At 40.0% G+C, this 27,103-nt stretch overlaps 6 protein-coding genes across 10 annotated transcripts in view; 2 read left to right on the top strand and 4 right to left on the bottom strand.

Annotated features, from left to right (window-relative positions):
• Positions 1–457: 457 nt before the first annotated feature.
• tmem101 (transmembrane protein 101) lies at positions 458–8,771 on the top strand. 2 transcript variants are annotated; one of them, XM_018666372.2, is made up of 8 exons: positions 458–664; positions 1,774–1,940; positions 3,796–3,977; positions 4,093–4,219; positions 4,971–5,069; positions 6,149–6,329; positions 6,626–6,772; positions 6,915–8,771. In XM_018666372.2, the coding sequence occupies exons 6-8, from the start codon at positions 6,186–6,188 to the stop codon at positions 7,221–7,223; spliced, it is 600 nt and encodes a 199-aa protein (XP_018521888.1). In that variant the 5' UTR covers positions 458–664; positions 1,774–1,940; positions 3,796–3,977; positions 4,093–4,219; positions 4,971–5,069; positions 6,149–6,185; the 3' UTR covers positions 7,224–8,771. The 2 variants fall into 2 exon arrangements, with proteins under 2 accessions (XP_018521888.1, XP_018521879.1); XM_018666363.2 differs by lacking the exons at positions 458–664; positions 1,774–1,940; positions 3,796–3,977; positions 4,093–4,219; positions 4,971–5,069 and adding an exon at positions 5,174–5,358.
• Positions 677–1,787, bottom strand: gngt2b (guanine nucleotide binding protein (G protein), gamma transducing activity polypeptide 2b). Its single transcript, XM_018666419.2, has 3 exons — positions 1,649–1,787; positions 1,386–1,474; positions 677–1,209 (listed from the first exon to the last, which is right to left on the bottom strand). Exons 2-3 carry the CDS (start codon positions 1,467–1,469, stop codon positions 1,081–1,083), a joined length of 213 nt encoding a protein of 70 aa, XP_018521935.1. The 5' UTR covers positions 1,470–1,474; positions 1,649–1,787; the 3' UTR covers positions 677–1,080.
• Positions 7,720–11,745, bottom strand: LOC108876660 (leucine-rich repeat-containing protein 17). Of its 4 annotated transcripts, XM_051066521.1 has the most exons (4): positions 10,932–11,745; positions 10,785–10,851; positions 10,255–10,651; positions 7,720–9,528 (listed from the first exon to the last, which is right to left on the bottom strand). In XM_051066521.1, exons 3-4 carry the CDS (start codon positions 10,549–10,551, stop codon positions 8,758–8,760), a joined length of 1,068 nt encoding a protein of 355 aa, XP_050922478.1. In that variant the 5' UTR covers positions 10,552–10,651; positions 10,785–10,851; positions 10,932–11,745; the 3' UTR covers positions 7,720–8,757. The 4 variants fall into 4 exon arrangements, with proteins under 4 accessions (XP_050922478.1, XP_018521842.1, XP_018521850.1 ...); XM_018666326.2 differs by having other exon boundaries at positions 10,785–11,745; XM_018666334.2 differs by having other exon boundaries at positions 10,255–10,851.
• Positions 11,746–11,899: 154 nt separating this feature from the next.
• On the bottom strand, positions 11,900–18,808 carry lsm12b (LSM12 homolog b). Its single transcript, XM_018666409.2, has 5 exons — positions 18,636–18,808; positions 16,410–16,543; positions 15,219–15,328; positions 13,407–13,533; positions 11,900–12,504 (listed from the first exon to the last, which is right to left on the bottom strand). Exons 1-5 carry the CDS (start codon positions 18,760–18,762, stop codon positions 12,412–12,414), a joined length of 591 nt encoding a protein of 196 aa, XP_018521925.1. The 5' UTR covers positions 18,763–18,808; the 3' UTR covers positions 11,900–12,411.
• Positions 18,809–18,921: 113 nt separating this feature from the next.
• On the top strand, positions 18,922–24,980 carry g6pc3 (glucose-6-phosphatase catalytic subunit 3). The gene is made up of 6 exons (XM_018666350.2): positions 18,922–19,376; positions 20,160–20,266; positions 20,362–20,452; positions 20,544–20,662; positions 20,816–20,957; positions 21,075–24,980. Exons 1-6 carry the CDS (start codon positions 19,159–19,161, stop codon positions 21,415–21,417), a joined length of 1,020 nt encoding a protein of 339 aa, XP_018521866.1. The 5' UTR covers positions 18,922–19,158; the 3' UTR covers positions 21,418–24,980.
• Positions 22,887–27,103, bottom strand: part of tanc2b (tetratricopeptide repeat, ankyrin repeat and coiled-coil containing 2b) — a 48,626-nt gene continuing 44,409 nt past the window's right edge. Inside the window, 1 exon segment of the mRNA XM_051066522.1 lies at positions 22,887–27,103. Coding sequence (XP_050922479.1) covers positions 25,942–27,103 — 1,162 coding nt within the window. The 3' untranslated portion in view covers positions 22,887–25,941.

Raw genomic sequence — 27,103 nt, 5'->3', positions numbered from 1 at the left:
CAGCCCCGCTGTGACCCTTAATGGATAAGCGGTATAGATAATGAATGAATGAATGAATGCATGTTATTATACATGACCAATGTCATTATCTTCATTTATAGTTTTATCAACAATTGTTTAAGCATTGTTATTTTGCGTGTTTAAGGTATGTTATTTTGCGTGTCTGTAGAACCTCAGACAGATGAAAATTATTGCGTTCTGATGTGTAATCTGTTCTCACCAGCTCCAGTGCTACAATGTCCTTTGCCCTGATAAATAGCCATAAGTAGGTCACTATATTATTGGAAAGAGGTTAAGTTGTGTAGAGCTGATGTGTGCTGCCTAAAGTATCTGGATTTCAAAGTTTAATGCAGCATGCATTGCCTTTTGTGTATATGTAGTATTACAGTCAAAAGCATATTCATAGCAATAGTTATGTTGCAAATGTTAAACAAGTGATTTGTATTTGTTGTTGCCCAGGTTGAAAATGACACTAATTGGATGGAGAGCTTGAAATGGAAGCCGGGATTGAAGCAGCAGGAATAAGCTTAAAGACTTTGATACAGGAAGCAGCTCTGTGTCAACAGGCCCGAGTGACTGACTGCAAGGAAATCCTATTAAGAATTAGACTAAGCAGTAGCTGCACAACTCCTGTGACTTTGCCCTGTTTTGTGTGGTAACACAGGTGAGTGTCTTGTTGATTTATACTGATCTACAGTCAGATGTTGGACAAAACAAAAATATAGTTTGTACTAAATCCTATTTAATATCAAACAACATAATAAAATGAGATGAAAGTGCAGTAGTAGTGCAATAAAAGTGAGTTCTACTAATGAATATCAATAATCAGAGCAGACAGATCAGTTCAAAGCTTTGTACAGCTATTTGCATTTAATTACAAATTGACAAACATTTTCGCATGAACAGATACACACAGTAATCCAGTGATGGAAAATGGTCTCTCTCCTGGTAGCAGTACCACAACAGATCTTATTTTTCTTTCTACTGTACATTTTATCCACAATAATTCTACAGGAATTTTGCAGCGATGCGACCAGCTCCCATAAAAAACGATCCGACTTTTCCCTAGATGCACATGTGCTATGTTATTATGCAGCCTCCCTTGTCTCCCTTGTAGGGGTTCTTGTCATCTGGAACGCCCTTGATCAGCGGATCATTTGGTAGCATTCCCTCAACAAAAGTAATCGTATCTGCACAGTTTGCACTCACCTGTTGTTCAGAGGAAAGACAGAAACAAATTTGTGCAAAGATCATACAATATTTATATGAATATTTATTTTTTTCCACTTCATTTTAAGACAAGACAGGGTTTTAAATATAATATTGCACAGGTTTTTCACAACTGAAAAAATATGAAAAAACAGAGCGAGACATTGTTTACTTACTGGTGTTCTAGGTGTGTTAACTTCCTTCTTCAATTGTTCCAACTCCATTTTCAAGATTTCCTTATCTGACATATCCCGAGCCATCCTGGCTGTAAGGAGAGATTGAGATCCTTGTTTTGAAATATGGTAAATATTACAACAAATGCCTAAAATGTCCTCCTGTGAAAGTGCTATAATATGTAGTCTTCAGGTAAATGTCATTCCTATTTGTATTAAAATCTTTCCTTTGACAAAATAAATATAAATCCATGATAAATTTTTACCTGTTGAATGGCAGGGTCTCCAACAATCTGAGAAATGTGTTGGCTCCTAAGAGCTGCCTTCTCTTCAAGTGCTGTCGCGTCTTCACACTGACTGATCCGTGCTGTCCCACTGCTCTTCATCCCAGCTGATCCCAGGCTGCTGGCTTTTGGTAGAGGTCGCCACAGGATTGGGCCTGATGTCATCAATCCCCTGTGATGAGATTAAACCATCAGGTGCCGTAACCCCTGAACAGGAAGGAGGAAGGAAAGAACGCACAGATCCTTATAGATCTGCAGACAACATGAAGAGAAAGTGAGTCACTGAAAATGAAACAATATATGTGTGAACATGATATCATCTCTTATTGACTATAAACTGTGGGTCACATTCCAAAATACAAGATAGTGAGGTCGGTTTAATATCTAGATTGCTTCTTGGTTACTTTTTATTAATATTATATCAGCAGATAATCAAAGCATTTAAGATATTTCAACTGTTAGAATTGTCTTTAGACCTTGCAAATGTATATATTAAGTGAAAAAGAGCATTAGCTCTTAATATTAGAGTTGGGCTCATTTTTTGTTTATATTGTACATCATGAGCACAGGGACTTGCACCAAGAGGAAGGAGGCAAAGTCTTCATCACTGATTTGATTATATACTTTAATCTTTCAGTTTATCCGATCAGTAGCTCTTAGTCATTCAACGTCATTCTGATTAAGAAGTTGTGGACTCAAACTATGAAAAACTATTTATAATGCAGGACTGATGCTAATGTTTGTTTTTGTTCAAGGTCTGGTTGCATTTTTTTTTAACAGACACTGCTTTATTCATTTTTAGGATTTTTTTTGGTAGTTTTTACAACTGCATATATACACATTGTGTTCTGTTTAGCACTTGAGCTAGTTTTCACTTGATACCGAGTGAGTTAGTTTGTTTCTTTCAATGCAATCTGAAGCTTTTTTGTCTCTGAAAACAGGCTGATTTCATTAAAATGGTTTGGTAAATCTGGACCCAAAACCTGCACTTTCATTAAAAGTAATAAAAATGTAGCTGGAGTGCCTCAATCTGGAACAAACAAGAAAGAACTGTCTCCATCCAAATTGAAGTTTTTTAACAGGTTTTAGGAAACCAGTTCCACTATTCTGTGCCTATTACCTTCACCTGACATTTCATATGAAACATGACAAGCTACTGATCCTTAACTAAACCTTCAGCAGGACTCACAGTAAGCCATTTTCATGATCTGGGTTAGTCTCATCCACTCAAGATTAACCTCAGACACGTCACTGTGGATTAACAGCAGCATAGAGATACTCCTGATCATTATGGAGTCCTAACAGTTACACTACACTGCAGCTATTCACAGGAAAATGCCTTGATGATACAGATGAGTGATACTTTTTTCTGTTTTTAAGGCATTTAAATTCACATTAGCGATGAAATTATGAATTGATTAAAAATGTTAAATTAAACAGCAATAATTGTTTGTATAACTACAGCACTATATTTATTCATATAAAACAGTCATAATTATAACTTATTGACAATTAATACTTATAATCATTATAGAGAATTTTAGAATATATATTCCTAATTTTTAACAAATTTAACAAGATTTGTATATCTTTACCAGAATAAGTTTTCTGACATTGTGATGAAGGTTTTGAAGTTGTCATGTATGGACAGAAGAGAGGAGTATATACAAATATTATCTTCAGGTATATACAGATGGGGCCCAAGACTTCAAAACAAGGGGTTTCAGTCTTACAGAATTAATATCTATAATTTGGGCATTACAGTGGATTGAGGAAGGGAAGCTGAGTTATGCAGTCTTATGCTCAAATTCGGCCTCAGTCCTGATGACACTTAGGAATGCAAGTTAGGATCCCAGTCAGACCTACTGGTAAAGCTGTTGGCTACATTATTTAGGACTGAGCAGGCTGGAGGTTCAGTGGGGTCCTAAGTTCATTGCTGCAACAGGATAACTGATATCTGATCCCAACCTAACAGTGGCAGCAATGACCATAAGTGAGACTCCAGCCTGCCAAAGACTCAGGAAGAAGAATCAGAGTCATTGATACACAGCTGGGGAGCATGAAGTGATTCTCCACATGGAATATGTAATCACAGGCTCTTAAATGTTTACCATTTGCTTTGTTTACAGATCAAACCAAAAAATCATGAGAAGCTGTTATCGAGTACCAAAGTTGTTGTGGATAAGGAAGAAAATGCAAGAAATTCACAGAAAAACACCAGGAAAAATGGCTTCCGACCTTCACCTGTGTTTGGGAGGAGTGCAGTCGAATAGACCTAATGCTGATGTGTGCAGAGACCACCTCATTAAAGGTAGTGTAACTCATGTGGCTATGTTTCCGTAGCAACTGTTGTTCCGTAGCGTAACAGTTTCCTTTGGCTACTTTGTCAAGTTAAAATTACTGTTTTTTTCTTTACTGTGTTGGAGTTTGTACCCCTGTAACTAGACGATCAACAAAGACACACAGATGGTGCACTGGCCTTGCTGTATCCCCATGAGTCAGCCAAGAACCCAAAGCTAGAGGACCTCACTGAGATGTTACACAATCAACAAGGTAAATGAATCATGTTAGCAAGTATCTTAGATTATAGTTGGATAAGGCAGATGTGATTCTGGCAACAGCAACAAAATTCTGACATTTGTGTGATATTATATATATGACATCATTAGATGATTAATACTGAAACATCAGTGTGTTAGCAGCATGTTACTGTTGTAGCTGCTGCAGGTGGAGTTTGAACTCTATATACACTACATACTATCTACTACAGTATACAGTTTTATATAAAGGGACACCAGATAAATCTGAGGGATCATTAGATTAACAGTCTAGAGAGGAAAATAGAAAAAACAATGTCCTGCTTCACAAATATCTATTATCTATCATATCAACTATCTATCTATGGAAGAACTTCTTTATTGTGCAAGGACCCTGCGATTCCATGGATGAAGTGGTGACATCTGCTAGCTAGCATTTTCATAACCTGGGAAAAAAAAGGGGGGGGGGAGCTTATTTAAGTCAGATTTTACACACAACTAAAAACCTGATTGTCCATTCATTCACTGGTGACATGTTGACTGAGTGTTTTAATCAATTTTAACACAAAATGTACATATTTTGAAATTTTACGTTTTTGAGGAATCTTTTTTTTAATTTTGTTTTTTTGTTACCCAGAATGTCAGTTCAAAACTGAATCGCTGAATGTCCACTTATTGTAAAATAGTAAGGTCAAGTAGCAGCCACAGGCACATTTTCCTCTAATGACCTCTAACATTTTGCTGTAATGATCTATTTTGTCCTGTAGATGGCGATGTCGAACCTTTTTTTACCGTTAGTCCAGCCCACTTCGACCTGTGAACCAATGGGAGGACGACTTTACCCTGACAAAGAACGCCTTTTCAAAGTAAGAGTTTCACGAGTAATAGTTTGAGTTAAAGATTGTTCCTTTTCAACATGTAAAGAGATGCGTACTTTTATTTCGACACCTGCAGGTACTTTGGCCGGATGTCGAATCAGTATCTGGTTTGTCGTTAGGGCATAGGCGATAACTGAGCAGCAGCCATGGCAGCTCCCAGCAGGAAGCAGGTTTTAAAGTTTATAAGCCAGTTAGGAGCGTTTATTTTGACCCGGTTTGGGTTTTGGAACTGCTTCTGTATGTTGATGCTGTTTGCCGAGCGAGCGGACTCAAAAAGGTAAAACGAGTGGGCAAATGGAGCACTTTGAAGCTAACGTTAGCTAACGAGATAACTCATTTAACTTAACTTAGCATCAAACATGTACACATAAATTTCATTTTCAAGATGGTAAGGCAAATATTTTACAGTTTTTACACTTACTGTTGAAGCGTAAACCTGTCAAATCACTAATGGGGGTTGATTTTCAGCAATTTAACGAAGTCTCATGCAGAAGGTTACAGCCATATGGAATTGTTTAAATTAAGGCAGCAATATTTTTCCTGGTCTGTAATTTTCTATCGGCCAGCGGACAGTCTGTAATTTTCTTGTCTAATCGTAGTTTCAATCGCTTATGTACCCTGGGTGTGTATTGTCTTAGTCTGCGGTGGGCTGGTCTTGTTTAGACAACCACACCCCTCTGAATTATCCTGTAGCCACAGCAGCTGAAAGTTTGACATGTTGTAGATGTGAACCCTCATTATATAACACAGAAGCATATTTTCATGCTAATACCATTATTTATTTAAGCAGTACAATTGACGACAAGATTGAGTTGTTGTTTACCGGCACTATTGTTAATGTATTTTTTGGGCTAAATGAGTAATGCAACAACAGCTAATAGATAATAATAAACTGTATTAAAAATGATGAGTAGTTGCAGCCATAGTGCAAAATTGGTTCAAGTATATGGTCATTTCAGCAGAAGCGGTGCATTTCACTGTAGTGTAAGGCTTGCACCAATACTACGCAAAGTATGGTGCAAACAATATATTACAAATGAGTAAACTCTTTTCACTGTCATCTCCAGGAAGCCAGACATCCATGTACCATACCTGTATGTGGATATGGGGGCTGCAGTGCTCTGTGCCAGCTTCATGTCATTTGGGGTGAAGAGGAGGTGGTTTGCAATGGCTGCTGCCATACAACTGGTCATCAGCACTTACGCATCCTACGTTGGGGAGCAGGTGCACTATGGGGACTGGCTTAAAGTGAGTCACCTTCTGTGATACACAATAAGAAATAGAAAGTTGTCTACAGGGCTGAACTAAACTATAAACTACTATTTTTCTATTGATTATATTTAGGAAGACATAATGATCTTTGATTATCTTTAGTATTCAGTATTGATTTAAGTTGCACCTTAATATGAAGTAAGATGAAAAAATCTGGGTCACACACGAAGAGACAAATTGTATCTAGGCCACCACTACAAGTTTCAAAGTAGATCTGTTAGAGAATGAATTTGTGGTAGAAACTTTCCTCAGATTGCAACCATGTCCTGCAGGTCCGAATGTATTCCAGAGCACTGGGTATTATTGGAGGCTTTCTGGTTCTGGCTAGCGGGGCGGGGGAGGTGTACAGACAGAAACCTCGCAGCAGATCCCTGCAGTCTACTGGACAGGTTTTCCTGGGAGTCTATCTCATCTGCATGGTAAGACCTGTGTCAGTTTTATAGATCATCTGTCTTTGGATAAGCTCAGTAACATATTCTGAAAGCCACAATGAGACCAATTGAGGCAAAGCCTCTTCATATGGTTATTTGAAATGTTGCGGTACCTCTTTCTTCCCACTAGGTGTACTCCCTCCAACACAGCAAAGAGGACAGGCAGGCCTATCTGAACCACATCGCTGGGGGAGAGATCACTCTGATGCTGCTGGAGGTGCTGTTTGGGGTGCTGGCTTTGGCCTTCCTCTCTGGCTGCTACATCCGCCTGGCCGCTCAGATCCTGGCCACCGTCCTTCCTCTGGTGATCCTGCTCATTGATGGAAACCTGGGCTACTGGCACCACACTCGCAAGGTTGAGTTCTGGAACCAGATGAAGCTGATTGGACATAACATCGGCATCTTTGGCACTGCGCTGATCCTAGCCACTGATGGCTGAACACTCCCTCGGGAACCCTCACAGACAACTTTGACAAACCGAGGCGTCTGCGCAGGATGAGATTGTTGGCCTTTACTGTTTCGTCACCGCCCGACTTTGTACTCAAAGCCGCTGTGGCACAGTGACCTCTCAGGATTCAAACTCTCCAAGCTGAGACGGTTGGATGTATTGTAAGCCATGTTGATTGTCTTTGCCTACCAGTTGATAACTTTACTTATGCAAGAAAAAACCAGAGTTTCCTTTTTTCAATTTAATAATTTATTTGGATTCATGTTTACATTGTTATCTCTGTTATGCTCTGAAACACGACACTGAGCATTGGTACTGTAAAAATACCTTGTACTCCCAAAATTCTAGTCTTAATAGTTTGATAAAGTTTTATAGTATACAGTTTAAATATTTTACAAATAAAGGGAAACTGTAATTAACATGTGGTATTGCTTATGAAGAGGGATGGCTATGGTTCTGACCATTTGTTAAGACACTATATTTGTTGCATTGCTTTTAACTGGTGCATTCACAATAATGTAAGTTTTCATTAGATTCAATAAGCACAGCTCTTTTATCACCTGTGTGAAAACTGTTCACATTTTTATACAAAATAATGTGAAATAACAATTTAGTTACATGATGGTGTGTAAGATGCTGCAGATTGTTGTCCAAGTTTTAGCATTTTCATCATTAAAACTGAGTTCTTTTCTTTCACTGAATAGTGCAAACTTTAGTTATACTGCAGTAATATTTATTTTGATACCATTTACCACCTCAGCTTTCAATGAGAATAAACAGTGTTGCACGTGATGAAAAGATGAAATGTAACTAATGTGTCTTGGACTAAATTGGATTCATAATGGAGAGCCTGTTAGACTGTGATGCAGCAGTATGTTTTGTTAAATATTAAATTAAATAGAAATATGAAATGTTTTATCTTTATCTGTTACATGTATCTCAGCATGAAGAAAATGTCTAAGGCAAGTTATTCAAAATTACTTTGACAAAAAAGTATGATTGTACTCTCAGTAGTGAAGTACATCTAGCTAAAACTAATGCAGTCTAACACTGCTGTAAATCCTTCCTCCATTAAATTTATAATGTTCAGCTGTAGTTTCAGTTTGTGGTGTTGCGGAATTGTATTACATTATAGAGAGAGGCGTCTCTGTCTTTTAGCCCACCATCTTTAAAACTGTTTTAACAAAAACTGAACACTATAAACCTTACTGTAAATACGGTAGTGTTTATAGTAGGGGTGATGAATTAGACTCCAATAGTTTTAGCTAGTCAGCCAAGTAAATAACTTATCCTCTTATCTTTGTCTCCTCTCTGTGTTTTACAAAAGGTATTCTGCACTTGTTTATCTTTCCTGTCCCTCCTTTTTGCTACAGTGGGTTGCCATACAAAACACCATTAAAAACTTTAAAGGATCTAAATATAGAATGAAACATGATATTGTGTGGTAAACTACAGGCTATTGTGTAACAGCACTGAATGCCAGCCTCACCTCAGCCCCAGAACACCTGTCCATGAATAAAACATATCATTTTTCTAGTCTCTGTGACTCTGTATCACTTACGGCTTGCTTGTTCTTGCGATTGTGTTCTGCTTTGACGAGGGCGCCAATCACAGCGAGCATCACGGTGATGGTTATGACGAGCACTGATGCTGTCTCGGCCACACACAGCTGGCTGTCCAGCGAGGCCAGGGAACTCCCGGCTTGGTGAGGAGGAGCGTGACACACGATGTCTCTGTAGTCCTCCACGTGCAGATGTCGAACGTGGTGGATCTTTCTGAAGACGCGTTGCAGCTCACAGTCGCAGGTCCAGGGGTTCAGGGACATCTGAAGGTGGGTGCTGGTGGTCTGGAGCTCCAGGAGGGTCTTGAACCTGATGTGCTGCAGCTGGTTTCCCTGAAGACCAAGCAGAGTGAGTCTCCGCAAAGGAGCCAGAGCCTCTGTCTCAATCACTGAGATGTTGTTGTGGCCGAGCAGCAGCACCTCCAGGCTTTGCTGCCTGCTCAACAGGCCGTCTTTGAGCACATTGAGCCTGTTTGCCTCCAGGCTGAGGAGGCTCAGTCGAGACAGGCTGTTGAAAGCCCTGACATCCATCGTCCGGATGCGGTTGTAGCTGAGGTCCAGTTTCTTCAGGTTCTCGAACTCTCCCAGTGAGGTGGAGTCCAGGTGCTGCAGCAGGTTGTGGTCCAGCCGGAGCTCCAGGAGGGAGGACAGACCCTGAGAGAAGTCCTGAGGGATCCACCGTAGCCGGTTAAAACTCAAATCCAGCCTCTCCAGGAACTGCAGTGATGACAGAGACTGAAATGCAGAAAAAGGAAAAGCTGTTTAAAAGTACTGTGTGGAAAACAACATGTAACTAAGTACATTTACTCAAAAACAGTACAATTCAGAGGTACCTCTACTTAAATATTACCATTATATGCCGCTATATACGTCTACTTGACTACATATCAAAGGTGATTATGGTACTTTTTACTCCTCTACATTTATTTAGCAGAAGAGCTGAGATCATTAATTAAGCAAAAATCAAATCAGCCACAATTTTTATCAATCAAAAATGTCAAACCTTTTGCTTGTTTTAGCTCCTCAGTTGTGACGATTTACTGCTTTTCTCTCTTTTATCTCATTTTAATTTGAAGATCTTTGGTTTTGGATTTTTGATGTGACAAAAACATGACAAAAATGTGAAGATGGAGCTTTGGGCTCTGAGAACATGAGTAATTTTATAGAGGAAACATTAAATCAATTAACTGAGAAAAAGAATCCCATTAATCAATATTGAAAATAATCATTAGCTATATATTACATATATATGATGTAAAATATTGTGGTTTTAAGATGAAACTACCAGAACTACCTACAGAAGCTCACACATCAGTGCACCAGTAATAATGATATAATACAAAAATAAATAATAATGTAACACTTGTTGTTGTAACACTACTTTTGTTATTTTAAGTAAATTCACAAAGTGTAAAATGTAGAATAAGCACGAGAAAACACACAGTTCAAATATCTTGGTACCTGTGGCTGCAGAGTTTGGATGCTGTTGTTGGACATCAGGAGGATCCTGAGTGACCACAGCCCCACGAAGGATCTGGTGCGCACCACCATCAGCTTGTTCCCACTCAGGTCCAGCAGCCAGGTGTCATGGGGGACGCTGGGAGGGACCCGTAGCAGCTCACGAGACCTGCAGTCCACCAGGTCGGAGGACTCGTAGCACAGGCAGGAGCTGGGACACAGCTTGAAGCCCAACGCCGCGTTCAGGAGGAGAGGCAGCAGAGGCATCGCACCCAGCTTTGTGCGGCGACTGGAGGACATCTTTTGTTTACTTCACAGTCTGCTCACCTCCTGCTAAAAGGCATGGTTACCCTCTTTATGTTATTTCCCCCGGAGCAGTGCGTGAAAAAACCAAGAGAACCTGTTTTAATGGAGTGATACAGATGTTATTTCAGTAAATTCTCTATGAGCAGACATTGAGTATTCCTGATTAAGAGAGGGATTATGAGCTTAAACAGATAATCACAAAACATTACCATATCTGGGGAACAAACCTGGTCTGTTTTGGACCCTTTCCTAGAATAAGGATTTACATCTGCTCCTGTATGTTGACACATGAAGCTTTTTTGGGAATGAAAGATGTAACATTATCCTGGTGTTTCAGTATCAAATTGCATTTTCATAACTTAATTTCTTGTTACCTGTTATGGTAAAGATGACACTGGTCTTAAAAAGTAATTATATGATGTAAAAGCCACTTTCGACAGTTCCTGACCTAAAAATTGAATCAGAAAATCTTTTGTAAATTCAAAATGAATTGAATAGTACAGGCTACAACACTCATGATGTCAAAACCACAGGATGCTTCCCACAACTATTATCTGTGCAGCACTGCAGGTCACCAGGGAAAAATAATGACTGCTTTTATAGAAGTGTTTAAGTCATTTTCTGAGCAAAATTCTACTTTTCTTTGAAAATAAACAAAATCCTGTTTGTTGTTTGGACAAAACAAGACATGTGAATGTGTCGGCTTTTGAGATTAGCATTTTCACTATCCTCTGACATTTGATAAACCAAACAATTCACAAATTAGTCAAGAATAAAATCAGATTAACCGATAATGAAAATACCATCAAGAGAAGCACACAATTTATCAGTGCACTATCATCTACCATTAAAACACATCAGCCTACCTGAGACTGAGCTGTATTTCCACCCAAAAACATAGAAATCACTGCTCTTCTGAAAGTATTTCCCACACAAGTCCGAGTGCAGCTCCATGAGCTTTAAATGACACTACATATTTGCTCTCAGTGCTCTTTGTTGCCCAGAGGACTGCAGGAAATGTCAACACACAGCTTTGCAGAAACCAGAGGCTTAAAACATTTAAATAATTAATTTGAAACAGTGATGGCGTCAGTTCCCTGTAATTACATGGCTGCATCACAATAAGGCTACCAAACAATCTCTGAAAAGAAACCGGAGCGTTGGCCATAAAAAACTGACCTGACCTGACCTGACTGGCAAAGGTCAGGACAACAGCAACAGCAATGTTTTCAAGCAAACCACAAATATGACAGTGACCCAAGCCCAGTTAAATGTCTGCCGAATTAAAATCATCTTTTGTGAGCCCTTCAAAAAGTTGTTGAAAATTACAGTATTACAGTCAGAATTTTTGTTACTTTTATTTTAGAAAATGTCCTTTAAAGTGTGGCGTTTCAAGTCACATTTTGTTTAAAATACAGAAAATACAGACAGTAGAACATGGATACAGCAAAAAAGGAAACAATGACAGAAAATAAAGCTAACAAGCCTTTCTGACTGCTCTAGTTTTCTCTTTTTGAAATGGAACTGAAGGCAAAGGAAGGAGGGCGGAAAAAAGAAAAGGCTTCAGGGACAGGAGGGGAGGAGTGGGGGCAGAATGAGACAAGTTAGTTAAGGAAACTATGGTTGCTTTATGGTTCATGTTTAAATTATTCTTTATAAAGTCTAATTTAAGATTTAATCTTTCCTCTTTCTTTTTTGTCTTTTTCATTTTAATGGTATTTTGATCTTCTGGATCCAGGGCCCTCAGCGCTCCTCCTTGTGGTCTCAGAATGAGGACAAGGAATGCTGACTTAGTCAGGCAGTGGGAACAAAACCACCCGCGTCGCCTTCCCCCGGCCGACCCACACTGCCAACTCAAGAAGATAAAGTGGAGTCCTTCTGTGTTTGCTGTGCTTGTGAACGTTGCATGGACTTCTGACTTTCCACGTCTCTAAAATGTTTCTCAACCTGCGGGAGTAAAACGACATTTATGAACAATCGACATCAATTCTGTGAAAAATCTAAACATCTGTCTCAACAAGAATCACTTGAGCTTTCAAATACACCACCTAGGGCTGCCCATTAAACTTTGTTGATGCAAATTAGCAGTGAAGGAGCCAATTTACGGTTTGTTACTGGCTGTTTTACAAACGCTGTCTCAAAACAATCACACAAAACACAAACTATGTTACTAATATATTCTGAAAATGTGGGATACTTCATACAGGAATCAGCAAATACATAAACAGGGCTGCAATGATAGGTCGATTAATCGATTAGGTGATTAGTAAAAAATTAAGCAACCAATTTTGTTTCTTTCAGCTTCTTAAATGTGAGAACTTGATGCTTTTATGCATCATACATGACAGTAAACTGAACTGCTGTGGAGTTCTGAAAACATCACCTTGATTAATCGACAATGAAAATAACCCTCAGTTAAATTGTATTACATCTCGTCTCCCTCTCTGATGACTTGCAAAGAATGCAAATAATAACCATGTTTTCTCAGTTTTTAGGTCTAAACTAAGCCAATTATCTCTGCTCAAAAGAGTGGGTGAATTTAAAAATCATAGTGCGGGTGTGCAACTTGTTACCAAGTGGCGAGGACGGAGGAACTCATCATAATGGAGTGAGGGTGGATGTCAGTGAATCTCCCTCGGTGGTGGATTTAATTTAATTTAATTTAATCTTTCCTCTGCTTTTAGGTGTTGGCAGGGAGATCACTCTACCTTTTCCATTTCTATATTTAACCACCTGTTGTAGTGACTAAATGCATGTGTAGGTACAATACAATTAATGATTAATCTGCAAACTAACCCATAAGTGATGTAGTTTTCAGGAAATTTGGTACAAATATAAAGCATACTTACTATTTTGCGTACATGACTTAAAGCGCTTCCCTCTTTGCCTTTGCAGTTCTCAACCTGGTAAGGCGGTGAGATTACGACGTCGTCCATCACAATAATGTTCTTCTCCTGCCATTTACAGTCTTTGATGCTGCAAAGAAAAGTTAACATCATCTTATCTGCAGCTGGGAAAATGTTGGTTTGTGAAGCAATGGCTGCAAGTGTTCAACACCAACATTTATTTCCCTCTCTGGTGGACGTCCAAACACAGTATCTGGACTATTTCTATGTCAAACATGTTGGAGAGATGAATGTGGAAAAACTGCTTAGTTAAGCATTGAGGATATTTGTCATGTGTGGTGTACGTGGTGAAAATGGAACTATATGTAACAATATTCTGGTTTCATTTTTCATATTAAATGTGGTCATTGGGGAAAAGAAACAATGCTAAAAAAATATTCAGAGCTGATTCCAAAATTCTTTGTGTTTACTGTTAAATTTTAGAGCTTTGGGACATGAAATAGGATTTTACATGACCCTGAAATACCTGACTGATTACACAAAAAATCAGCTGTGATGGCAATTCCCCTAAAAGAAATAACACTCATTAAATCATGGTGTAACCACTGACTGTCACGCCCCCACAGGTGTCCGATGACACGGTGATCCTGGGCTCAATTAGGGTCGGATCAGATATCGGAGACTAAATCTGATCCCATCAAATACGTCACATAACGTAACATGGATGAGACACAAAGCGACTTTAATTTTTACAGTGATATAGGACATGCAGGAAATTGTGCGTCATGTTTTGTTTGTCAGCCAGTGAGCTCAGCAGAAGCTTTGTTATTCGAGTTATTTGACCATCACAAGAAAGAAAAACGAGATGCTGCTCTTTGACTGCAAGATATTTTATGAGTATTAAAAAGCAAAACTTAGATGTATAAAGAAAGCAATGCACGAAAGATATCGAAAACTATTAAAACTGGTCTGGAACCAGCTCTTTTCAGTGAAAATCTGACACCAAACTGTGTGCTGAATATGTTCTTCTCACTGGACTGATACAGCTCCAAACAAGACAAGTTAATAGTCTTGCTTCCACTGGCTCACTCACCAAGACTCACAGGTGCTTTCTCATTACATCCAGCACACAATGCCCAAAACAAAAATGAATTAGTGCAATAAAATGTCCAGAAGGAGGAATGATGTCTGGATTTTGATTTTGTCTGTGGGAGTGTAAGGAGTGAAAGGGAGGGTAGGGACTAGTATCAGGTCAGGCTTCAAAAAAGGCACAATTTGTCACTGTCACAAAAAAAGGGGAACGTAATGAAGGGAACAGGCTTTACACTGTATATTGTAAACACCCTGTAGACAAGACTTCTTTGAGAAAATGCACCGCCCCCAACTAGAATATTTTCTGAGTTACTGTCACTTTAAAAAGCAGCAGTGTTTCTGCTGAGCACTTGGTTTTGTTTTAAGAGATTTCTCCACAAGTTTTCTTTTGAGTTTTTGTTTAGACTTTCAGTTTAAAAACTTCACAGTTTTCACGGAGGGCTTCACAAATCCATCCAGTTCCTACAAACCAAAACCAGGACCTGAGTCAGGCCATGTACAAATTATATTCAGTCTGACTGGGCACAGTCCTGCTTTGTAGTGTCAGGTTCAGGTGTGAAGCCCTTTACGGTGAGCTAAACCAATGACGGATTGCATAAATTACTTCATCTGATATTCAACATACTTGTCAGACACTATGAACTGACGCGTCTGATCTTCACTGTAGAAGACTTTGTCTCTACTGACCTGATCAGAAGCTGAACAACAGTATGAATTTCTTACGTTTTGTGAATAGTCTGGAATAGCTGTTGGCCCTCCACAGAAACCCCAGCACTGATTGCATAGGCTTGGGACAGCTTGTCCTCCTTTTCTGTCCGTGCTCGATTGGCAAGCTGTAAAGAGTTGAACAGAACAAAAGGATTTCTTACCATCAAGCATCACTGGCTTTGACAACTTTCAACTAGGACATAGGACAATTTCAATCATCTGTTGTGTTGTGGTTAGGGATTCAAAGAGTTATCATTCAATTTTTTGCTCCATAGGCGAGACTCTAGACATGGACTTGGTTAATTGAGCTTTATTAAATAACAGGTAATCATGGAGCTTCATTTATATTTACACACTATTTACTTTATATAACAAATGTTAACTGTGCATCTATACTCAGTAAGTTTTTCTGTTGTTGTTGCTGTATCCTTAGGAGTCTGGATTTCCAGGCTTGTCACGGGCTGACAAGGCCAGTCTCATTTCACAGGATCCTCAAGATGCAATGAGAAATGCAGCCTTATTTTGCTTAAGGGTATACAGTTACCAGCATACCCCATCTGAGCCTCATTATACCTCAGTTATACCACTGAGGGTGGCCAACTGTTTTTTTTTTTTTTTTTTGTTCAGTTGACCTTGATCAAGGAAATATCACATGACATCAGTGTATTTAGTAAATATTTATATCCACATAATCACCAGTCACTGGTAAATTCAGAACTTGAGTGTGACTTATGAAAAGAAAGTGCAAGATGGAAATTTAACTTATAGACTTATGAGTTGTCCTTCATGTGTTGAGTTGACAAGTCACAACCACCATAGCTGCTAGCTATTGGAGAAAAAACTGCCTGATGCAATGTTATCACTTTAAAGCTGATGAGGATCACCTGAATGCACCATTAGTTTTGCCCTCTGTGAGAGTGTGCCACCTCATTTTGAGCAGAGACTCAGCTCAACTCAGGCCTTCAATCCGGTGAAGGAGAAGCCTTTGCGGGCTGCATCTTTTGGAAATTAAGCCCTTATTTGAGTCACAACTGAGACTAAATGACAAGCTTTCAGTTAAATATGGATTCAAGCCTAACTTCACATTCACTTGTGGTATATAAGTTTTGATTTATGTAGAGCTTAAATTTATAATTTCCATCACACTCAATATCATCAATGGCAGCACAAGCCAACACACAAAGAACATAAAGTAAATGGACTCACCTTGCTAACATTCAGTGATGCTAGTGGGGGTGGAGTCTCAGTGCGGTCATTTATTATGTCCACATCGGAAACATAGGCTAAGTTGATCAGGATGACGTCGTTGAGGTTTGGCTTACCGCTGGAGGAAGCACATTCTTTGAAAGAACTCAAGTCAAGGCGCACAACTTCAGGACAACACATCACAACACAAAATAACTATTGAACACCATGAGTTAGACTGCACAGAGAAGCCTATGATACAGGGAACTGTGGCTGACTGACACAGACAGTGAAAGGTAGTGCCAGTTACAGCATGAGACTACCAAAGGCAGTGCTGCCACCTATAGTAACTACGGATGAATGAATGAATGAAGACTTGTTGGAAATGTGTTTAACTATGCTTGGATTCTGCACATACACAAAGCATCAAAGCAAGAGTTCACTTTCTATAATTTTGAATGCCTTCCTTTGCTAAAAAGTGCACTAAATCAAATGGCTTTTGAGTTAATTGCCCAATGGCAGTCTTCCAAACTTTGCATTCATCTCAATAAATCCTGGCTTTAATCCTTTTATGAAGTGCCTGATTGATAAACTAAACTGATCCATGCGTTTGGGATTTTGAATTGCCCCAGGCCCCTGTTGGATTGAGCCCCTCGTTATTTTCCGAGATTAAAATTTTGAGAGAAAAATCAGTAAAATTCTTAACTTACATACACTCACACATATGGGAAAAGTAAAAGGAAAATGTTGTTCATCTTAGCATAAACCTGCAGTTTTTCCTGAAACCCTGACAGCTTGGGGCCTCAGGGCATCGCCCTCTCATGCCCTGTCAGTAATACAGACACGGCTTCTCAGATTTGTTACTGTGATTCTGCTGCACAACTGGGTTTTCACATATTTTAAACCAATCTGTGACATAGTGAAGACATCAACTCTCTAATTGCTCTTTAATTTTTAGGTAATTTGATCCAAAAAAAAAAAAAAAAAAAAAAAAAAAAAAAAAAGACACAAGCTAAGACAGGATTAGACCTGTTATGACAGTGACTGCATGCCCTTACATTTTGACCTGAGTGGTAAAAATAAACCGCTCAAATTCTCATTGTCAAGTGTAATTTTCCATACAAACTGGTCTGATTTTAGTTTCATTTTCAGCTAGACTATATCAAAGAAAGCACAGTGTAAATGTGCAAGCTCTTCTAGTGCATAGCCTAACTTAGTAAAAAATAATTTGCCTCCTAAGTTACTTATATACCACCCAAGATAAATTAAATTGTCAAAAGGTTCAGACACACTACAGGCCTGTGATGCAAAGAACACTGTCAGACCCCCACACTGTATTAAGTTCACTGATTTGGTGTCTCGACCCCACATTGTGGCCTCTTCATTTTAGGATTTAAATCAGTGCTGGTCATGAGGTGGTGGTCCAGCATACCATCTAAATGATGTTCGTAATACTCACACACACCCTATGAATGGGTGTAGACACATTCACCAGCGACCTAGCGTTAGTCACAATGAACTCATGATGCCACCTGAATCGTGTTGAAATGAAACTGATAATTCAAGCCATGATCACGCTACAATTACAATATCACTTGAATCGGATGAGACGGGAGGGAAAGCTCAGTTGATAAGCTTTCGAATGCTAACACCGTTATATGAGCTAGTAGCGGCAGTGTGTGGCTGACCGAAACGTAGCATGTTAGCCGGGCTAACAGCAGCCTGACTGTAGCGTGGAAGGGGGGCTCGGGCGTCCATTCATCCCTTGCTTTCAGAAATAACCGTTAGCATCTCCAAGTAAAGACATCACAAACTATGAGAAGGTAAAATCGTGAACACAAGACACTGCGAGGGGCACTGAATGTCAGTTAGCTTGCTAACTAGCAACGGTTTGTGCCTGTTGAGAGCACACAGCCATGATGCCTTACCAGGATCCCTTGCCAGATAGTGATCCATGTTGAGGTCTGGCAATACAATGAGTGGATTCAAAACACATGCACCTCCTAGCAGATAACGCGAAGCCATGAAATGACCCGGCAACAGCGATAAGACCATCAACATATACGTGATGGATGGGCAGCTACCTCTCAAATGAAAATATTTTAAAACGGTTAAAGATGTGTAACTCAGCTCAGCACCAATTACGCCTGCGCGGATCACTATTTGACATATTTTCGGTTACCCTACAGGCCCTTGCAGCCAGGCAGGCCAGCTAGCCATCCGCAGCTCGAAACAAACAAAGGATACTCAGAGTTAACATCTTGGACTGGTAGTCAAACGCGACCACTTCTCCTTGCACACGTTGGCCCAAGCAGGTGAGGCAAGAGACATGGCTCCCGACGCTGAAATACTCCCCCGGTCCAGGAGCCGCCATCTTCTCCGCCAGGAAACCGGAGCGCCTGCCTTACGTAAAACGACGCGATGTCGTATAGTGACGCGACCTGGGCGTGTCGAAGTACGTCGGGTTGTGGTCATTTATCCAAATATTTGACTTATATTCACTCTATTTAAATTACGACCCATCCTTATTTTTTGCCAAATGCTGTATTTGTGGATTGAATGTGATATTATTTCATCAATCACAATGAAAAGTTGTGGCTTTGTCCCTCATTCAAACCCAACCGCTCTCCAATCAGAGTGCTCCCCCTAGGGAGCATAGGACAGTACTGCGGAATTCGTTGCATCACATCCACAAGCATAAAACAATCAGGATTGCATTTTAATTTTCCATCTACATACCTAAGTAAATGCATTGGGAGAGGACGTAGGAATGGAAACGGTTTACACCCAAGGCATTTGGATCGCCGAGACCCTCCAACAGAGGACGAGGAGTCAGGAAAAATTCTGGCTGGTTGTCACTCATATAGGAGATCCTAAAGCAGCCTTCCTGCTCCTCTTTCCTTTCACGTATTTCATCAGCAAACGAGCTGGAGTGGCAGTACTTTGGGTAGCTGCTATATCGGAGTGGTTAAACTTGGTGTTTAAATGGTAAGACAGCCAAAAACTGTTTCAAACAGGGCTTTTAATGTGTAGCGTTTACCCCCCCGACCACTTAACTTATATCTGTAAAACGTTACAGTGTAGCTAGCTAAGCTTCCTTCTCACATTAAAACCCGCCAGTGTATATATATAATTATTCTTTTATTCTAATATTATTAACAACAATGAAGTCAGACACAGTTTCATATTTTATTCTGTTGACGTAGCAGCTTCCGGGATAGCAAATACAGTCAGTCCAACCTTATATATTGTCCGATTACAAACAGACATCAGCGGAACCATTTTTATATACTGTGCAGTCTAGCTATATTTGTATGGATGGCTCAACCAGATATAAGAAAAAGGAAGAGAGAGGAAAATTGATTGAAAATTTGTTACTTATTACAACAGTATATTGAGAATGGTGATCATATTTATTTACTTTCTTTTTAAATAAAAGGATCAAAAGAACTGAACTTGTGGGTGAGGGGAAGGCATATATTCCAGATTTTAAACAATATTCAGTGGATTATCTGTTTATTATGCATAACTGCTACTGCCATGAGTACAATGGATTGAGGAGGCATTAAACAGTTAGAAGTTAAAGAAAAGTTTAGGACATACAAGAGTTAAAGTAAGATTATAAATGAATAGAATAAATTATTGTTTGAGATAGGAGACGATCAAACAGTAACAGTTTAAACATTAAGTACCAACACTACAATGACCATGGTACAGTCACTGGCAGCAGATATGTCATTTATTGTATTGTATGTATATATTTTTTTCTAGGATGCTCTTTGGAGAAAGGCCGTTCTGGTGGATAGGTGAATCACATTTATTTGTCAACAGACAGCCCCAGGTTCATCAGTTTTCCTCCACCTGTGAAACCGGGCCAGGTGAAAAGTCCTCAAAGAAAAAAAAATATCAATCACAGATCGTACACTTACTTAATTGTACAGTCGAAGCTCTAAAGCTGGTGTCTGTCTCTCAGGCAGTCCGTCAGGACATGCAATGGTGACAGCAGCAGTCTGGTGGGTTGTGGTGTCCTCACTGGGATCATCTCTGTACTCTCGCACTCACAGGTATGTCCCCTTTAAAGATAAACAAATATGCTGTTTTGACTTTGAAAACAGAGGAAATCATTAAAAAAAATGTTTTTCTTTGTGCCTCCAGTGTGGTGTTATCAGCTGTTCCCTACCTGCTCTATGTGGTGTTGCTGGTGGCCGTTGGAATCTCCAGGATCTTCATCCTCGCCCACTTCCCTCACCAGGTCGTTGCTGGTTCCATTACAGGTCTGTATGCAGTATCATGTGCAAGCTTAAATATAGATCATGGGTGTATATCATCATATAATGGGAGATTATTTGTGTTAGCAGTAAGAGTTCAGAAACATACGGTATGTTTTTTGCATTGCAAATTGGAACTGATTGAATTGTTCCTGTCAGGTTTCATTCTGGGGATTGTCCTGAGCCGCAGAGTACCAGAAGGTCGCCCCCTGCTGTTCTTCTTCAGCTTCAGCATCGGTCTGCTGCTCAGTGCTCTGATGCTGCATGCTGGATTACAGCAGCTGGGAATCGACTTGTCCTGGTGAGTCTCTATACTATATTCATGTGTATTGGTGACTCTTTTCAATGCACAATAAGCTCTGAGAGGTGAGGTTGGAGAAAGTTTTCCTACCTTGACTGGACATGTTCTGTTCCACAGGTCTATTGCTTTGGCTAAGAAATGGTGCAGCCGCTCTGAATGGATTCGTTTGGATACAGCTCCGTTCTCCTCTCTGACACGAGATTGTGGAGCCCTTCTTGGTTTGGGGCTAGCCCAGTACTGGAAGCCTGGAGGATGGTCTCTGCCTTGGGCTCCAAGGGCTTTATCGCTGGCTATTTCGTCCATGGGACTATACCACGTGAATCGTCTGCCACTCCCGATCCGCCCACAAGGCCTTTTCTACAGCCTCTTCTTTGTCAAATTTGTGATAGTTCCTCAGATTGTCATGGTGCTTGTACCTGGACTGGTTCATCTTTTCACACACAAAAAGAAGAAAGACTAGACACTGTTTTCTGTCAATGCGACAGGTGTTTTTCACACCTCTGAGGACTATAGCTTTTCTTTCTTCTTCTTCTTTCAGAATAGTTCCCTTAAACATTTCAGTCATCTATTTGATGTATTTCATGGGTACTGTTGTGGGCAAAGTCTCTAGTAAATCACTCCATTTTTTTTTATAAATCTTAGAATACACTGGCATTTGTTTTTGTTCAGTCTGTGACTTAATGTTTTTTTCTTTTGGTGAGATTACATGGGCCTTTAATGAGGGGAATGTATCAGATTTTTTTGTGAGATCATAATGAGTTTTTTTTGTCGGAAAAGTACAGTTTTGAGGTACTGTGCAACAAAAATATTACATATGATTTGAGTTTTTTTTTTTTTTTTTTAGCACAAACTAGCTGTCAATCATTGTACTCACTTTATTGACAATGTTTTGGTCCTCAGACCTTCATCAGGTAATAGATTAGGTATAATCAGATGACCAAAACGCCAATAAAGTGAGGTTGGATAGTCGACACCGAGCTGATTTCTTTGTTTGTTCATAATCATGAGTTTTGATCCTACAAACCTTTCAGTAAGATCTTCTGATGTCTATAGATCTTATAATAATTGTTTCCAAAAAAAGTTAAAGTAGTGTAACTTAGCACATTAAACTGGTGTTCATGCTCGGGTTAAAAGGTCAGCAGATATATGATGATGTGATTACATGAACATTTTACAATATAATGCAAATCCCATGCAACAAAACCATTAATTGAAACATCAAAACACCTGACTGCAGTTTCCCTCAACATTTTAGCATCTTTTGCCTCATTGTTTTGATTCAGTCTTTCCACTCTCAGCAGCATCATTTTCAGATGCAACAGACTGCTGTTTACAGTGGGGAAGCTCCAGAAGCCCACTGTACACCACCAGCTCAGCACCAAACAACAGATAGACAAGGTTAGTGACTAGCTGGCCAACTAGCTATCATAGTGAAGCAGTTTTGCAGCGAAAGTGCTAGATATTTCCATCAGGAGCTGGCGAGCAGACCAGAGCTAAAAGAGAGTGAATACTGGACTGAGATTTGCTGGGTGACATTGAAATATGTCTGCTGGATGTGTAAATAGGCTACTGTTACTAACAAGTCCTCCATAAAGTCTTTATAAAGTGATATCAGTGTCACGTTTACAGTTTGTTCTGGTTTAAACATTGTAAGTGTAGGTTACAAATGTTTTATATTTTTGCAAGGTCATTGTATTAGATTTCATTTTATTGTATATTTTATCACTGTGTCGACACACTGATGTTAAACGTGGTTATGTGGACCAAAATCATCCAAAATAAATAAATTACATTTCTATGTTAAAAACATATCATGAGTAAAATAAATAATTGACATGCAGGGCCTGTTTCAGTTGGTAACCATTTATAAATATGCTCCTTTTTTTCCTAATACATAGGTTTGACTGTACAGATTACAATCAGTTATCATGAGATAAAAACACATTCTTTTTATTGTTTTTAATTAAACTTTTTATCACAGCGATCTGAAAGCTCACATTTACAGACAAGAGAACTCTGCTCAGCAAGCAAATACATTAAAATAAAATAAAAGAACCTTTCCCTTTTGTCTGGTGAGGTTTAAGGAAAATGATAAGGATAGTTCAGGGATAGCAGTCTCCTTATCTTGATCCAAACACTGTATCACACACCAGAGTCAGGACACTGCTATACATGTTTCCGCTTGAGCTCATGGAAAGAATAGAACATGCATCAGACTATTTACAGCAAACTAATATACACAGACAGCTTGAAACCATACACCCTCAAATATCCTCAACTTAGAAGTCTTGTTTAAATTAAGTATAGGTACAGTTTATACCTTCATCTGTGTAAAGATAAGTAGGGCATCTCTCTGGTAGCAGGTGAAACTGAGGATGAGCAGAAGACAGTCAGGAACAACTGTCTTTCTTTAGATATTTTTTATCTAGAACCAAAATAAAATGTTACAGACAAACGGTCTATAACTTTTTGCACATATACAAATAACTTGAATATTCTCATTATTCCACTTTCTCAGTCCCCAAATATGGAGTTTCTGGAAACCTTTTTTTAAAATCTTTTTCCTTTTTTCTTTTTTTGTTGCAGTAGATTCGACTTATTTTCAAGATGGTGTGCAGGACCAGTGCATTAGACTGGCTTATTTGGATTTTGAGGACTTTGACGGATATTTTTTTTTAGATGAATACTTAAACATGACTGGCCTCTTGAAACAGACTTGCTTAACTAACAAACCCGAGCTGGACGGAGTGGAATATCTGAGCCAGTATATATACAACTTGTGCTAGAAAGTCTATACATCTTCACCAGTTTAAAAACATTTGTTTGCTCTTCATGTTGTCATTCATCACTGCTTTGTAAATCATATAATAATAGTGTCTATGATAGTCTGGTATCACTGGCCAGAGGTCTGACCCATCACACACCCACTTTCTCCAAATTCAACAATCATAACAACACAGTTAAGTAAAATACATAAAGTGCACCCTTAGTTAAGAACTTAACAGGCATTTTTAGTGCAGAGGTGGCGGAATAAAAATGCATTATGGGTAAAAAGAAACAGCACAAAATAATGCAGGAGAAAGGGAAACGTCTGTAACAGTGGTCGTGTATGCATTTGCTTGCTTTTAGTCGCTGAGCACTATCCATGTTAACCCATCACTAGCATATGTTCTGTACGTTCTACTATCTCTACGAACATACAGTGTCGTTACATACCGAGGAGGGACAGAGGCGAACTTTGATACTCATGTGCCACATGATAAAATCATGCACCACAGGATTTTTTATTCATCCTTTCATCACTGTCACTCAGATAAAGATGACTGAACATTTCTGTAGCCAAAGGTTCAAACTAGAAACACATTTATTGCACTCAAGGCCTATTTTTTGTCTTAACACAGCAATCTGTCCTCAATACAAGATTTATGAATTCAAAAAATCATGAGCTTGTATAAAACTATAGCAACTGATGCTTTGCTTGTTTATATAAGCAGATGGTTAAGCAAGTATTCAAAGATGTTTACTGACAGAGAAAAAGGGGGGTTTGCAGCCTTGACACCTGGTTTAACGTCACACTGAGGCATATCATGAGGAATGTGACACGGAAATGACACTAAAAAGAAATACAGAAAATTGGAATTTATTAATCTGAACCTCAGATATGAGGCAAAGTGACTTGTTCCAAAAATGATTTAATCAATGGAAAATGTAGATGTAATTGTGAGTGTGCGTCAGTGTGCAATTGTTGGATTTTCATTTTCACACGAGCATTTTGATATCAGCTTGAAGTTTAAAAGGTGTAAACATGCACTTTCTGATTCTATATATGTGTTTATTAAAGCACAGCTGAAACAATTTGTTGATTAATTAACTGACAGATAATTAATTGCCGAATATTTTGATTGATTGATCATTTCAGTCATTTTTCGAGCAAAAATCAGACTCACTGGCTCTGGCTTCTCCAATTTGAGGAGTCACTGCTTTTCCTATATTATATCACTGTAAACTGCATATGTGAAAATATCGTCTTGGATGCATAAAAACGATACTTACTGAGCATATTTTACCAGTATATTATATTTCACAGAAAAAATGAGTAATCGAAAAAGAATTGGTAGATTAATGGATAATGAAGATACAGTGATCGTTAGTTGCAGCCCTAGTTTACATCATTGAGGACATATTGCAGTATAAAAAGTATTCTCTTGCATTATACCACAACTTTCTTTATTTTGACATACTAGAGGTAATAATATCATTCAAAGTTGGTCTGTGTCCCTCCTTCCTCACCCTGGTTGGTTTTCCACGTCCATATGACTAGCAGTGGGACACAAAGGCAGGGTTAACAGAATACAATTCAAACGCAAACTGTGTTTTGTTTGATTTCTATGTACAATATATAACTTAATTATAAATATTGTCATTTTTCTCTAAGTACTGAGTTGTTGAGCCATTTGTATTTTCTGAGCAATGTACAGTATTGAACATATAATATTGTATTACATAGAATAGAGCCTACTAGCAACCTTGGTTAAGAGCACACTTTGAAAGAACAGAAGATGGATACAGAGTCCACGAGTAGAGTCCAATGATTAGTACTTTCACTCTTACAGTCCCACCTGTTGTGTTCACTTGTGGGAACTTTGTGCCACACAATGTTTTGGAAGTGCACTGGTCTTTGATTTAGTATGAGATCAGAACTTAGGACCCTCCTGTTATCCTACCTGTGTGCAGAATATGATAATGAAATAATCGCTTCACTGTTAGTTATGTTTTTCATATAAGATAATGTCTAATACCCTAAGCGTGTGTGCCGGCTGTGTAGTTTACTCTCTGACTGGATCTGTCTCTCAAGAGTTCTTTAAGACAAGTCTGTCCATGTCACATATACAAGGGTCAGCAGCATCTGCTGTTGAGCTAACTATTTTTCTCCTCTGACTCCCACTGACAAGCCCAGTCCAACCAACCAGTCACAGACAGGCCATCACACATTTGACTCCACGAATGGTCTCTTTGGTTTGATGGGGGAGGTGGGGCCTTGGGTGCGGGAGTCACGCGAGAGCTGGCGGTACATGTTGTCCTGGTAGGCCTGTGCCACGGGCAGAGTCCTCGCCACCTTCACATCCGGGTAGGTGGGCACCTGGCTGACCCGCTCCAGGATGTCCCCACTGCCACGGGAGCCGTTGGCCAGTTTGCCAAGAGAGGGGGGCTGGGTCTGGGAGTAGAAGTCCTCCTCCAACAGGTGTCCATTTTGGGCATTGTTGGTCTTGTTGTAGTAGGCGATATTGCCCAGTGAGGCAGGGGGGCTGTAGGTGGAGCCTTGCTGGACCAGCTGGCCAGGCGAGGTGGGGCTAATGGCTGAGTCCATGGACGTCATGGCCCTGGACCGTGAGGGCTGATGCAGGTACTGCTGAGTCCGCGCCGTCTTGTCTATGATGCCCATGAAGGGCGTGTTCCGAGAGCGGGTGGTCTCGCCCTGATACAGCCCCCCACCGCCCTGCGAGGGAGAGATGGGAGAAATGTCATCACAGGTGCGCTCATATGTGGCTTGCAGGGGGATCTCCATCTGCTGAATGGAGGAGGAAGGCCTGAAACCTGGCGCTAAATTCGAGGTGGATCCAGTTGAGATGTTGTTGCTGGAAGGGGAGAACCTAAGGCCTACGCTCTGAGAATGGATGAGAGGCCTGGGGGTGGGCACATGCTGCTTCATCTCAGTAGTATTGGCACTGACAGGGCGTCTCACCATATGGGGGATCTCAGGAGAGCCCAGCTGGCAGGGGGGCATGGCATTGGCACGCTCCAGAACATGCTCAGAGACTGGGTAGTAGGCGGCTGACTGGCTGCGGCTTATCTGAGGTGTCTGGCTGTAACGGATGCCCCCCGGGCCCCCGCTGCTGGCGCGGTAGGCAGAGGAGGGGCGCTGGGGTAGCTCATCCTTCAACAGGCTGGACTCCATAACCCCTCCTCGGCCGCCGTGCTGACAGAGGGCCCCAGAGCTGAGGCTGGCTTGGACCTGGGGCATGGACCGTCCATCCAGGGAGGGCTGGTACACAAGCCGGCTCTCCACATCCACCGAACCCCCTTGGTAGCGACCACCCATGGAGTGGCCCATCTGGCCACCGTAGCTGCTGTTGCCCATCACAGTT

Source organism: Lates calcarifer, linkage group LG23 (genome assembly GCF_001640805.2).
Source record: "Lates calcarifer isolate ASB-BC8 linkage group LG23, TLL_Latcal_v3, whole genome shotgun sequence".
Lineage (NCBI taxonomy): Eukaryota > Metazoa > Chordata > Actinopteri > Centropomidae > Lates > Lates calcarifer.
Note: the sequence above shows the minus strand (reverse complement) of the source record. Positions and strands in the feature narration are given on the sequence as shown.

Bases quoted from the DNA above. Each gene is read 5' to 3' on its own strand.
- lsm12b (XM_018666409.2), bottom strand. From the start codon at position 18,762: ATGGCGGCTCCTGGACCGGGGGAGTATTTCAGCGTCGGGAGCCATGTC. The intron at 16,544-18,635 runs GTATCCTTTGTT...GTTCTTTCAAAG, and splicing joins GTCCAAGATGTTAACTCTGA to AATGTGCTTCCTCCAGCGGT. The intron at 13,534-15,218 runs GTAAGAAATTCA...TTTTCTTTGCAG, and splicing joins TTCCAGACTATTCACAAAAC to CATCAAAGACTGTAAATGGC.
- LOC108876660 (XM_018666319.2), bottom strand. From the start codon at position 10,551: ATGTCCTCCAGTCGCCGCACAAAGCTGGGTGCGATGCCTCTGCTGCCT. The intron at 9,529-10,254 runs GTACCAAGATAT...TCTGCATTTCAG, and splicing joins TCCAAACTCTGCAGCCACAG to TCTCTGTCATCACTGCAGTT.
- g6pc3 (XM_018666350.2), top strand. From the start codon at position 19,159: ATGGAAACGGTTTACACCCAAGGCATTTGGATCGCCGAGACCCTCCAA. The intron at 20,453-20,543 runs GTATGTCCCCTT...TTGTGCCTCCAG, and splicing joins CTGTACTCTCGCACTCACAG to TGTGGTGTTATCAGCTGTTC. The intron at 20,663-20,815 runs GTCTGTATGCAG...TGTTCCTGTCAG, and splicing joins CGTTGCTGGTTCCATTACAG to GTTTCATTCTGGGGATTGTC.
- tmem101 (XM_018666363.2), top strand. From the start codon at position 5,228: ATGGCAGCTCCCAGCAGGAAGCAGGTTTTAAAGTTTATAAGCCAGTTA. The intron at 5,359-6,148 runs GTAAAACGAGTG...TGTCATCTCCAG, and splicing joins GAGCGAGCGGACTCAAAAAG to GAAGCCAGACATCCATGTAC. The intron at 6,330-6,625 runs GTGAGTCACCTT...CATGTCCTGCAG, and splicing joins ACTATGGGGACTGGCTTAAA to GTCCGAATGTATTCCAGAGC.
- gngt2b (XM_018666419.2), bottom strand. From the start codon at position 1,469: ATGGCTCGGGATATGTCAGATAAGGAAATCTTGAAAATGGAGTTGGAA. The intron at 1,210-1,385 runs GTAAGTAAACAA...TCTGAACAACAG, and splicing joins TTAACACACCTAGAACACCA to GTGAGTGCAAACTGTGCAGA.